Below are 14,135 nucleotides of genomic sequence, written 5' to 3' on the forward strand. Positions count from 1 at the left end.
ATGACCCGGAACTAGGACCTCTCTCAGAAAACGCTTTTAAGTATTATTGATCAAAAACTTTACAAAAATGACATTTATATTCATTCATTCATATATTACATTCATATACTATATTCAAATGAATAAGATTTAACTTTTGAGTTTCATTTTATCATGGCCATTGTTAGTTCAGCCATATGCCCACTGTTCATATATTTCTTTTCAGAATCTCAAAAAGCCCACTTTGGTAGAAATGTGATAACACAGAAAAAAGAATTTACCAATTAAATGTAAGCTGGGCATCAAGCCGAGATTTTGAGAAAGTAAACTCCACCATCACCAATTCCATTGCTGACTTTACACTTTGATTCAGATATTGAAAAACTGCATTTTATCAGTCAAGATGACAAGCACATATTTCTTAAGAGATTTCAGCCTTACAGATGGGATGATGTTACACAGCTATAAGGACTTGCTCTGGACAGCTCCTAAACTGTTAATTAAAAAAAAAAAAAACCAACAAACATCTGTTTTTGTAGTTGTTTGGTCTTAAAGTCTTGTTTTAACATGAGACACCCTTCTGCCCTAGCCATGAAAATAAATCCCAGGGCAGGAGGGGGTCGCTGTCACACCCAGAGGTTCACAGAGACCCCCATCTCTCAAATGCTGCACCACTCAAATGCTTCCTCCTGATCCATAAAAAACAATTCACGTATTTTTAATTTTAGTTTTGACCACAAACTTTTCCCTTGAAAAGAGAATGTGGTTGTTCTTTGCTGCCTAATCTGTCTAGGAGTCCGCCTTCACCTCACAACATCTGGGCATCTTTAATTCTACTGCTCCTTCTTGGACAAACAGTATTTTGAAGAAGGCATGTCACCATTGTGACAAATGTTATTTTTGCTCTGTGGCAGAACGAGTCATTGTATTTCAATAATTCAGAGAGCAAGATCCATCTCCATGGGTGGATGCAATATTTTTTCTGCTTGAAGCCTTTTACCAGCAAATACACTTCCAATTTAGCATCAGGACTACATGCAATTGTGGCAAGCTAAAGCAGCCAAAAAGCAGAAATACAAAAATCAATATAGCCAATGGTCCTACATAACTAAAGAAACAGTACTCTGAAAAAAAAAAAAAAACAAAAAAAACCCAAATTAAAAAAGAGATTATTTTTGTCATTCAATTATGTGAATGCCGAAAAGCACCTGCCACTCTCCATTTTGTCCCAGGCAATACATCACTTACCTTTTGGCATTCTCTAAAGAACAAGTAAAGTGTTTTGATTCAAGGATTCAAGTTATTGGGGAAGAGAGCCAGCACCATGTTTTGAAATTCCTTTCAAGACTTCCAGAAAGTATTGGAAGCTCCCCATATTTACAGAAGCAGCTGCGAGCTAGAGAAATGAAACTACACAAATCTGTATTGTAATCCCAAGGCTATAGATACTTTTATTCACTATTATTTTTTAACCCACTCTCTGAAACAAAGGTCTAGAGATCAGTGGAAAAAGAAACAGACTGGGGAGATCAAAGAGTCTAAGGCTGTAAGCAGCAAGCCCTTAAAATAAAGGAAAAGAGATGCTAAACACATATATTTAACAACAAAAAACAGCGTATCCTTCCTTTATGTGCTGGTTTTGCTGCATTATCCCTTTGTCAAATGCATTTTTAGCACTGGATATAACAAACCTCCTTGGCCCACAGAAATATAACTAACCTAAAGCTAAAGCTCATGTGAAAGGTGTTGGTGGTATTTCTAATAACTTACAAAAAGCTTGGAGGCAATGCAAGCACTGTTTTTGCAGCAATCTGTAACTAATTAAAAAAAAGACAGCAGCTTCTTCTGACAGAACATGAAATGTGCCCTCATAACCCCTTACCCCCAAAACACCTGATTTCTGCAGTATTTTCAAGACCATCTTTTGGAGAAGCACCAGTGGTCTTAAACAGAAGTTCTTGAACCAATGGCATATTAAATCCCCTCAACATTCATAGGAGCAATAGCCCGAAGGTAAGTATTTTATGTTCCATTTCCTCCCCTTCTGTGTCTGACAAAGATTTATTGAACACACAGGCCTACTTGACACTTCCTTTGCACTAATTTGTAGCAGAAGAGCATTGCAGTACATTTACATAAACAGAAACAACCTGATAACAGAAGCTGCTACAAGAACTTGAAAGCTGAAAAAGCAACACAGAATAATATAAAGCACACCATTGTTTTAGTTAGGTAAAGGTCCACTTAAACAAGGGCTTTACATAATTGAATTCAAAGAAACCTGCAGTTTTATTTTCCCAAAGGTATATATTGAAGGAGTGTAGAGATCTCAATTACTGAAATGAGACTATAGCACCATTCCAATGTGTCATCAGATCTGTTCTTCACAACAATGGAAAACTTGCAGTGGTGCATTTGATAAAATTAGAGCGAGGCAGTCTCTGTGTGTGCGCTACTAAGATAAAACCCTCAGTGGTAAATCAGAATCATTACCATGCTTGGCACCTCAAGATATGAATAAAACTTTTTTTCAGCCCCTAATTAGTACACCATATTTACTTTTAAAGATAGTTTTACTTTAAAATCACTTTAGTTTGTGAATTACATCAAACAATCTGTCTTTGGTTGGAAATGAGGGGTGGATTCTATTCTTATCTGACGGGACAGTTATCTTCTGTTAATTGGGAAGTTTTCTGTATCCCTTCCACAACCCATACTCTGTCTGGGGAGGTATCTTCTGTTAATGGGCGATTGAGTGCCACAGCTTGACTAATAAAATTACATCATCCCACTGGAGAAGCTCTGCCCAGAGGGAGGAGCCAAGCATTCCTAACTGGATATCATCAGAGCTCTGGAAGACCACAGCCTTTTCCAGCCTTTTCCACTGGAATCCCAGAGAAGCAACTTTGTTTTTCACTGGATTCCCAGAGGAAGACCAGGCCCATCTATATCACCACTAGATCTTCAGAGTAAGGTTACACCCTTCTACAGGATCACTGCTTCAACAGAACCACATGTGTCACTGCAGGAGGACTGCAGCCACCATTTCAAATGGACTGCTACCAACACCCTGACCCACAGGCTGTCAGGTCGTATTCTGACTCTGTCAGTGGGGTTTTGCATTACTGCATTGTTTATTTTACTTTTGTTTTCTTCCCTAATAAAGAACTGTTATTCCTACTCCCATATCTTTGCCTGAGAGCCCTCTTAATTTCAAAATTATAACTATTTGGAGGGAGGGGGTTTACATTTTCCATTTCAGGGGAGGCTACTGCCTTCCTTAGCAGACACTTATCTTTTCAAACCAAGACACAATCCTATTATTTTACAGTGATAACGTCTTCCAAAAGTCTACAGGCAAAAATTTCATCCAGTAACTCTACATTCATTAAGAGGTATGTTAACACATCTTAAACTCCTTCCCCTGGTCTTAGCTACATCTTTCTAGCTATAAGGCATTTGAGGATGGGAGCAAAGCAGGTTCTTGCTTGCCACTTTCTAAATGTAAAACACTAATTCTGTTCCAAAAAGAGAGATTCAAGAGCAATGATGCTGCCCCAGCAAACATCTGTATGGCAGTTTTGCACTGCCAACAGCAAAAGTGAGATGCTTTTCAACACATACATTTATTACTGTTGAAGGTCAAACATTTTATCAGTAAAATACACAAACTGGCCAGTCTGGGAAAATATTTTAAATTGGTTCGGTTCAGTTTATTCTGAACTGAATTCAGAATGTTTTCTAGTATCAACTTTCATCTATCTCTTCCTGTCCAGTATTTCTTAAGAACCAAACAAAACTGCTGGCTGATAACACAGAAACAAGTAGACATAAGCAGAGGGCCAAGAAGGCAATGCTTAAAAAAGGCAATGCCTCAATTTTTATAGATGGGCAGGCGGAATGTGACACGGTGCTTTCTATCTATCATAGTGCTACTCTCTACTTCCCTTAATTACAGACGGTTTTCACATAGTGGTAAAAATTCTAATTTAAAGGTTTAGTTAGAGAGTATTTTGGATCATCTGGATATTAGCCATTACACTTTCCTACAATGAAGTCAGCCATTCTCAATGTAAATACTAATATTTTCAAGTACATAAGATTAAAAATAGGACTTCCTCAAATGCAAAATAGGGCAGACATTTGACCTGATGCTGTTTAGTTCCATCTTCTACAAGAAAGTCAGTAATCTTGTCTCAAAAACTTAGTAGGGAAGCAAGTTCTTTAACCATTTGCCTGTATCTCTAGTAAGATGGCTGATAAAACATTTTAGATAAACTGGAAAATACAAGCTATTTATTAAGGATTCTCTATATGAGTATCTCTTATAGACACATTGCAACCTAATCATCTTGGTTCCTTAAGAACTCTGGTCACCCAAATAACCCATATTTTAAGGAAAAATAAACACATGATGTGCCAGATTTAAGAGACTAACTTTTTAGGATAGATTCAAAGGGGCCCTCTAAAATGAGTATGTATGCTGATCATGTACCAAGCATTGTTATGGCTATAAATTTGTGTTCTACCCAATGCCTTGTGTTTTCTTCCTGCATCACAAGTGTCTTCTATATACAAGGACACACTTCTGAATCTTAGGAATTCAGTGTCATTTTTTCATTAGTAAGTATGGCAATAAAAACTTAACCTATCCTTTTATTTGGCATTGTTATTTTGATGTTAAAAATAATCCTATGGCTCCTCAGTGATTTGGTTAACTCATAGGACAAAAATTATTTCTAAAATTATTTCTAAAAACATGATTAATTTTCCTCTAAGCAGAAGCTGAGAGAGCGATGTTATTTTCCTACATGATAAAAATAAGGTTTTCTTGGAGGTTTTCCTCACCTTTTCTGTCTGGTTTGAGGTTCCGGTCCACTGGCGGTGGCTCACATTCTGCAGCAGGTACCGACCGTCTGGGAGGGGTCTTTGGGCTGGACTTGAAACCCATGTGAGCAGGAGGAGGGACTTGCTTTCCAAACAATGGAAAATCAAATGTGCCAGGTATCATTGGTACATAGTTTGTTTCCTGGATGGGTTCAGTGAAGCTACTGGAATGCTGTCGTGGAGGAGAGTTGGGATTCATTGGGACATAATTTTCATCTAGTTCTTCACTTGAAACACTTCCCACTGTCAACATGCTTCTGTGTTTCTAGAATTAACATATATTTCCTTTAACAAAATAAGTTATGCAATCAGCTGTGAATCATATGAGCCTTTTAACCTAATCTATTCAGATTAATGTGTTCTATTGAAAGTGAAAAATCACAAACACTGCACAGTTTGCTTTCTTACACAGGAACAAAGAGCATTCAAGCACTGTCACTGTTGCCTCTCATCAGATCAAGTTATACTTACGAAGTGGTTATGGAAGCCCTCCAATGAATTAGATCTGTCATTCGGAAACGTTCGTGGAATATCATAACAGTCTTGAGAACTAATTTCTAAAGAAACAAGAAGAAAAAGTGGCTATTTATCACCTTTGTTCCTCTCACCTGGCACAGGCATCCAGAGTCTATTGTTATTTACTGTCTGCTTCTGAGAGTACACAAACACACCTCTTGAAGCTGCAACCCCTATATTTATCTATATTTGAAAGGACTGCGTTCACAAACAACCTTAGCACTCATCAGTTACAACTTGAAGCACTCACAGTGGCATTTTTCCATGGCAAGAAAAGAGAAATTAATTTTTGCTTTTAAAGAAGCAGCAGAGTCTATTTTTCAATTGAGGATGTGTAAGAACTTAGTGCAATGAGTGAGAATCTGGGCTCTCATGAAAAACCTGTTCTAAAGCAAACAAACAACAGATGTAGTTTAACATCTGGAGAAAGGTTTTCTGACTGATGCCCTTTGCTTAGAAAGTGCTGATTCAACAGGATCCCATCTGTTGCAGGAGCAGGTGCAACCCTTCTCTCAGCTTCCCAGTGTGGTCTCCAGGGGCTTTCTGTTGGAGTGGACTGCTGCAAAACCAAAGATCTCTCCCTTTTCGGAGTCCTGGCTCTTGGCAGTCCCCACTAAGCAGGTCCTTGGCTCTGTGGTTGGTTCTTTGCAAGACTCCTGGCTCCCAGGTGCTCCTCATCCATGCATGCAGCAGGTTATCTGCTGCTTATCCATGCATGCACAGCCTTACCCTGTGGCAGGGATGCCCCTCCTCATGATGCCAGCACAGAAACTGGGCAAACTCTGGGCTTTATCCCCACCTTGCCCTGAAAAAAGCCTTTGAAGATTTTTAAGATTTTCTTTACAGAGGAAAGATAAACAATTCTGCTCTTAAGTACCAATTTTAAACAATGTTTTCAGAAAGACTCATTTTCTTGAGGCAGACAATCTCAGATTCAGAATACTCACCTATAAACTTAGTAAAATGAGTGGTGGTTTTGCATGGGAAAAATACTACATGAGGGAAAATAAGCAGAGCAAACAAGGATCTTTCATAGTGTTCACTTGTATTTTTAAAACACTGACAACCATCAATATTTTATGCTCAGTCTAGAAAATGAATGACAATAGTATCTGAGCATCTGTATGATCCCATCCATTCTGTATACTGCCTCCCCTAAAAGCCTTGCATTCATTCCTCATTTCAAACAATTCTCCTTTAAAATAATCTGTAACATAAATATTGACTTAAACCAATAAAAAATTTTGCTTTCAAACAATACTGTAATAACCACCTGCTTCAGAAATCTGAAAGAAAGTGAAACCCTTAGCCCAAGAGTGGTTAACAAGACAATACACACAACAGTGCATCTGGAGTGCCAACATTTAGGTGGCCACAAGGAACAACTTTATTTTACTAAAAGACTGCAGTAAGCATATCTATCACATGGACAGAAAGAAAGGCTGGTGGCAATGATCATCAAATCAGGGTTGATCTCAAAGCTCTGGGTATACACCATATCCCACTGATCTTCATGAAACAATTTCAGCTTCTGTAGATTGCACCACACTTCACTAAGCTCACTTTGGTAATTCTGAAAGACTGATAATGGTAGTATTGCATTCAGTTATATGAGCTTATTACCAAATGAACATGTCTAGATCTTCAAATATTTTTAGCCAAGGCTGAATGCCACAGTGCAGTATACATCCCTTACGGATATTCTGTGCTTTGTTGTTTTGATGGTTTCCTTTAAAAATCTCTGTTCCTCTTTCTAATATATTTTAAACATAGTGAACACAGACCACTTTGTGAGGGGCTAAACACTTGCTCCTATGGGCTAGAAATGCCCCTCACGTTATTCAGCCCATTCGTATCATTCAGATCACATAGCTCAAGACAAAAATTCTGCAGGCTAACAGACGGAATACTGACCTTTCCTGAAGACATTCAGATCTCCCGTTGAAATGGTGTTACTGCGCGAGGGCGGCACTCCTGCGGCAGGAATGCAGTAACTGCTGTCAGTGTCTGAAGCAGTGCGACTGATGCTACAGGTTTCCACAGGAGATCGATCTGCTGCCTGGTGAGGTTTGGGCGGCCGAGGTGGAGGGATGTCTGGAATAGTCTCCAGTTTTGAAGTCTGAGACAGTGTTCCCTCTGGGAAAGTTCGTGGGATCTGATAAGTACCTCCAGGTGTGGGGGGAAAGTCATAGCTAATGGAGATGTGCCTCATCTGTGCGTCTAATGACGTTGCTGATGGGGTATTGAAAACATGTTGCTCTCCTTCGGCATCAGTTCCAGATGGAGACACTGCCTTGGGCAAAACATCCTGGGAGTAACTCCTAGGCAGGTTGTAGAGGCTGGAGTCTGCCAGCGTCAGCGCGGAGCGGGCAGGTGGGGAATCGTAGACACCCTGCTGCGGGAAGAAGCCGTTCACAGCGTGCTTGCTCCCTGCTGCAGCAGGGTTTTTGTGGGAGGGCAGGTTATCGTTGCAGTCTGTTTCTGAAGAGCTGGATTTTGCAAAGTCAGCATGAGATCTACATGTGAGATTGTGAGATTAGAACATTGATGAACACACGGAGAAAAACAGACATTGCAAATCATAAACACTATGCTTATCATGTAACCAACTGAAAAATCTACCAGTGTCTTACAATTTTTTTTTCATTTTTTTAAATGAGATGCAGGAACTCAATTATTAAACAAACAGGAGTACCTAGGCATCCTAAGTAACTACATTCATACAAACTCATGCATGTGAAATATATAGCACAACTGTGGAGCTTTACCAACAGCTTCACAACAGGTTGATGTTTCATAAAGCTAGTGATTTTCAGGATGCCAGTTTGAAGCCAAGTTTGGGGGCTGGAGGTTTTTTAATCATTTTTTTTAAACCCATGCTGCAAACTAGTAACACTTTATTGGCACTGTTAAAGGTAAAAAATAAGATGCTCAATTCTTGGACTTGCAGTACTTACTCATTCTAATAATGAAAAAAATGTTAAGAGAAAAATTATGACTGTTTGTAACCCCCCTAAATGCACGCCTGAAGTTATATTAATCATATAAAACCCATTTGAAATATGTGAGAAAAAGAGAAATAAGAGATAAAATCATAAATAGGAGGAAAATAGTATGGTCTTTGAGGGAAAAAAATCCCTAGGTTGCAACATAGAACTTTTGTCTTGAATGCAAATGAAGGTGGTGTTGTTAGATAAAGCTGCAAAGCAGTTCACTTCTGATTTCTTAAGAAATTCTTCTATGAGAACAGCACTCATGAGTACTAATATTAAACACTACCAGTAAACTTACATGGAAAGTAACCACATTACAATAAATTTATTTCCTTTCTAAACCTCTCCATTTACTGTGCTCCAGGCAGAGAAATTCTGTTATCAGTCTGGCTCCTTGCTTAAATGAAAGTCAAAACAGTGGCAAAATAATAACACTAGCAATGTTAGTGGTGCAGTTAAGGAAGTCCATACACTTTTTGATCAAACATACCATATTTCCTATTTTCATTACCTCAATACCATACCATTGTGTTAATTTATGCATGCATATGTAAATATTTCAGCACACATGTGTATCAATGAATACCTTAGTAAGCTCTATTAAGCAATTGGACTACACAGTTCCAAAAGTTTTGAGGAATAAAATACATAAAGTACACCCACTATCACAAGAAGCATTTTCCTCCTTATTTAACAGGCTCTGCACCGAAAAGTGATCACAACCAATATTTATTATTCACATTTCATTTGTCAATAAGTTTGTAAAAATTTTCTTAAGGGCCAGCTGGATTTATCTCCCAGACTTCTGGCAACCTGAGGAAAAAGGAATTCAGTTATGCTATTAATTTAGGTTCCCTCTCCAGTCATCAGAAGAATGGAGACTGTGTGAAACACAATCTGGTCTTAGATATCTATCTAAACCTGATGAATCATCCCTGAAGTGCCTCTCTGCCAGCTATCAGGGAACCAACATAATCAGCTTGGAATGGACATCTGCACTCAAGAGAAATGTCATTCACCTCACCAACTGTTTTTGTTCTGTTTAACAGCAAAGATACAATCTTCCATCAGGACACCTGTCTTGTAACAGTTCTCATTTCAATTTCATCACCATTTCCTATCAGCTTATTCTTATTGTTTTAGCATTTTTTCCCATTAGAAAAAGTATAGTAGTTTTGCTCTGGTTACTAAACATAGATTTCAGTTCTGTCACTGGTCAGAACTGGTTTCTAGGTAACTCTGAACTTTAATCTGCATTTAGTTTAATCGACCCCCCTCAAAAGAAGATGATTTTCTTATTATTTGTTCTTCACACAACCAAGGACATAAAACTTTCTACATTCCTCATGATGCTGACTATGGATATATATTTCTCTTGTTTCTTAACAGTTGCCTCAGAGCTCTTTGCGTCAGAACTTTAAAATTTCATGCATGAACCACTAGAACTTTAAAACACTTGCAAAATATAGAGCACACAGGACTGAAGGAAGCACAGCTTAAAGTTTGAAGAGTGCGTAATAGATGCACACTGAGCTCAGCCCCTGCTGCAGCCCTTCCTCTTTATGCAAAGGATTTATTCAGGAGTTCCTCACTTTCTAGATGTACTCTCCTAGTTCTATGATATCCATTTAGACCAAAATCCCAGAAAAAGTCAAGTATTTTTCAAATATAGCAAGAATTGGGATCTCTAATTTTTATACTATAAAAATAAAGTGGGCAGTCTACAGAAGTTGGACACTGAAAATCAATTGCAGAACCAAAGTTATTAGTTCCAGTTCACTAGGATATACTTTAAAAGAAAACAAAAAAACAAAAAACCCAAAAAAACCCCTAAAACTACAGGAATAAAACAAAACCACTACATTTATCTTACAAAAACATGCAGGAATATATAACCAAAGCTCAGAAAGAAACAACAGCATATTTACAATGCCAGAGCCTAAGGATTACCCATGAAATGCAAGAAACAAATGCTATCCTTTTTAAATATAGGAGTTTTTCTGTGTCTAAGTGAATGATGCTTCTTCTTTTTGACTCCAAGCACTTGTGCAAACAGAAGGCTTTCAAAACCCATGATATATGAGGGAGCCAGGTCTGTCGTTTGCTTAGGTGTTGGCAACAGCTTACATTTCTTATTACAAGAGGGCATTTCTGATTTAATTCACAATTTTGAAAGTAATCTTTTGGAATCAACATCTTAGTCTACTGAAATAGTTTTCAAAATATGAATGGGTTGTAAGCAATCTGATTTTGCACAACTGAAAGTTTGAAGACACTCTGAAACAAAGAAAGTAGTTTATGCCAAAATGAAGCCAGAGAATTCAGCCTCAGAATTTTAACTATTTTTAAAAGTCAGCATTAACCACTGATCATGATAAGAACACCATATATAATTCTGAAAATGTACAGTGCATAGCTGACAGGATCAGACTGTACTCCTGCTTTTTTTTTTTTTTTTAATGACTTCTATACTTCAGGAATTATAATTTTTCCCCTTTAGTACAGCTCAATGAAAAAAATGAATTGGCTTAAATATTCCAGTAGCAAACTGTTATTATGATAAGTATTAAAGGGTTTTTACACCTCCATTTAAAATAATGGCAAAGCTGGATGTAACACAATAACTCCTCACTTTATTAGCAGAGGATGACTATTATATGAATTCAGTGTTATCATATGTGTGTATCACATATGTGCAAATTATGCTAAGTGGCCAAACTACCCCTTTCTCAGTGCTAGGACTGGCCATTTCCTTCCAGGCCCAGGAAAAGGGTTTATCAAGTGTTTTAGTATGAGGGGTAATCATCTCATTTTTGCAAATAAAGTATTTGGGCTGGCTTGACCACTCATTTTTTTCAGCTGATTCTTTTCCCATCTACAGGAATCAATATGACTGATTAAACAGAATATTATAAACAAAATGGCAACAAAATTGCTTTTGTGTGCCAGCAAGCTGGGACAGCAACAGCAAGCATAGAAGAAACAGGATGGACATAAAAATAAATAACATCCAGACCTCTTTTCAGAAAATGGAAGCAAAAGTTATATAGTTTTTCTGTTAAAACTCACAAAACACCATGCAAGATGAGTCTCAAACAAACAATATTTTCAGGCAAGTTAATGGCTCTGTGATTAATTTCTCACACGTGTTCCAAGAATGGCTACTGTTCACTCACTGCAATGGAATCTTTTTACTTTCAAAGTCTTCTAATAGCAGGTATTCCTGCCCTTCTTCTGAGAGAAAAGGTGATCCTTGGCTGGTTCATACACAATATAAAAGATGAGGAAGACAGCATTTATTATTTTGATACACCTATCAAATGAGCCAAAACAATAAGGGATTTGGAAGTAATGTTTGGCTGCATTTTCCTATCTAGGATCCAAATACAACCTTAAAATCTCCATAAATGCTACAGTGAAACAATGCTTTTTCTTAAGTCAGCAGTGATCAGAGCATGAAACTATTTTAGAAAAAATACTGCATGTGATAGTTACAACTGCAATTGCTGCATACAAGACATTCTCACAACAGCATGTGGTGCAGTTTATGACACTGTAATGGAACATTTAGTAATTCTTTTCTAGGTCTGAAACACTAGAATTCTCAAAAATCCCAAAGAAGTGACTCAGATACATCTATGTTTCAGAGAGACCCATCTCATCCAGAAAAGAACCTCAAAGCCTTGAAATAAAATTTGGTGTTTCCCAAATTACCTGTAAAGTAACATGCAGGATCAGAACAGAAAATGTTCCCTCTGCATACTGGTAATTTTTAAGTCTAAAGGGAAAATATTTAACTAACAGTACCTGCCTGTTTAATTACAGCTATTAAGCCTTGCACTTTACACTAAGTCTGTATGAAATACACAGATAAATTGTTCCAAGCCTGGAAAATAGGAAAATGATGCAGCCATTTAATTTTCTTTCTTTGCCTCTACGGATATGGATTGGGGTTGAGTGCAGTAGCCAGTAATGGGCTACTGAGATGCACAAAGCTCTCATTCCATAGGTAAACGTCAATATGCTCTATACTCTGTCTCAAATACAGCAGTTTACCTACTTTACCAGACATAAAACATAGGTAGCCCTTTTAGGTGGAACTAAAAGTCCAGCACAACTGTTATTCTGAATTTTCAAGATCACAGCCTTTTAAATGAAAGGACGCAGCTATTTAGTTACAGAAAATAAACTAAGCTCATATAATATCCAAGTGTCAATGTCTTCAGATATTCCTACAATGCCATAATTTATTTAAACAATCTGTACACTCCCAAAGATTTTGTTCCATTCTTTCAGTTCACTAGGCATTTTATTGCCACCAGGCCTTTTGCCTTCCCCAGTACCTTCTCCCCTGTGTCACCAGTGTCATCCTTGAGAAATTTTGCAGGCTAATCATGGACTCTCTACTTTGCCCTTCTATTTTGTGGCCCCTTCTATGCTCTCCTCGGCCTCTACTTAACCCACACATCACATAACTGTGGAAGTCAGGTCAGAAAGTCAATTACACATCTCAACCTTCATAATTCCTAAAAACACCTTCACGTTGTGGTGGTAAAACTACGCTTTGAGCCTGTCCCTCACAGAAGCAAATGGGCACTCAGACACATTTCTGATAAGCCAGGGTTGCTGAAATCCAAGTCAATTCCTCTGCCAAACTGTTCTGGAAGTGATACCAAACTTAAAAGCTTTTGGCAGGAACACTGAACATTCCCCTTCAGCACTATAAGCTTCTAAACATCACTAAACACTGAAACCTTCAACACTGTGTTTTCCCTTCCCATGCAGGAGGTTCTGGGACATTCCATGCTGCCTGTAACCTACACATTCCATACTCTGGGGGAACTGTAGGCTCATTCCCTTGTTTTATAAGGAAGACTGTAAAGGGTGGATACTTTTCTACCACATAATCATCAGTAAATGGAGCAGGAAACTCCTCAGGCATAACAGAGCAAGATAAAAATGTCAAGGGAGCACAGAGCACATGGCATGGGTAAAACTGGTGGAGCATCAAGGTGTTGATGCAGAAGGCACTGCCACTAGAAGGTATGGCCCTAAGGATGCATGTGAAATAGTTATGAAAACACTCTCAAAGGAAGCTTTCCTCAATCTTCCATGTACTTGTCACAAAAATCATATGATGTTTTGTTAATTTGTAATTATTATTATCACAAAAATAATATGATGTTTTGTTAATTTTTCTGCAAATAGCCCAGCAAAATTTATTTTAAATTACTGCAGAATAGAAGCTTGTCAGAGGGATTTATAAGGTTCTCCTACAGAATGTTCAAGGTCAGATGGGACCTTTGGATATTATCTGCTCAGCTTTTCTAATACCTCTAAGCAAACCCTTCAAAATCAGGTGAGGCTCCTCAGAAGCTTGTCCAGTCAAGTTCATTTTTGGTTCTCTTAATTTTTTTTTTTAAGGAGGACAGACACTCCAGTATGTCTCTGGGCAGCCTGCTCTAAGAAAGGCCACCGTGATTCATTCTGGCAAACCACAGTGATATTTCCCAGGTAGCTACTATGAATATCATATCCTCCTATGCAGGAGGTGCTGTGGATTTATTTAAATTAGAAATAGCAGCTGGAGAAATAAATAGAGATTTACTTCTGTAGAAGTCCCAAAATTTTCCTCCAAAATTTTCCTTCAAATTTCCTATTGCACACTTCTCTAGAGAACTGAGTGTGTAGGCACTCTTTATTCAGAAAAAAATAAAGCTTATTTGAGTTTCCTTTTAAGTATCTGTTATTTGGAAAAAA

At 37.9% G+C, this 14,135-nt stretch overlaps 1 protein-coding gene across 14 annotated transcripts in view; it reads right to left on the bottom strand.

Moving 5' to 3' along the window:
• GAB1 (GRB2 associated binding protein 1) overlaps positions 1 to 14,135 on the bottom strand; it is a 96,366-nt gene that overhangs the window by 14,596 nt on the left and 67,635 nt on the right. For 10 of the 14 annotated variants that reach the window (XR_012055771.1, XR_012055770.1, XM_072928731.1 and 7 more), the window contains exons 4-7: positions 11,552 to 11,632; positions 7,297 to 7,898; positions 5,338 to 5,423; positions 4,828 to 5,131 (exon numbers count right to left, since the gene is read on the bottom strand). Coding sequence is in view for 12 of the 14 variants with exons in the window: in XM_072928731.1 (XP_072784832.1) it covers positions 4,828 to 5,131; positions 5,338 to 5,423; positions 7,297 to 7,898; positions 11,552 to 11,632 (1,073 nt within the window). In the remaining 2 variants the exon portion in view is untranslated. The remainder of the gene's footprint in view (positions 1 to 4,827; positions 5,132 to 5,337; positions 5,424 to 7,296; positions 7,899 to 11,551; positions 11,633 to 14,135) is intronic. The other 4 variants (XM_030271898.4, XM_030271901.4, XM_072928730.1 and 1 more) reach the window with 3 other exon arrangements.

The sequence above is a fragment of the Taeniopygia guttata genome, chromosome 4 (assembly GCF_048771995.1).
Source record: "Taeniopygia guttata chromosome 4, bTaeGut7.mat, whole genome shotgun sequence".
NCBI classification, from domain to species: domain Eukaryota; kingdom Metazoa; phylum Chordata; class Aves; order Passeriformes; family Estrildidae; genus Taeniopygia; species Taeniopygia guttata.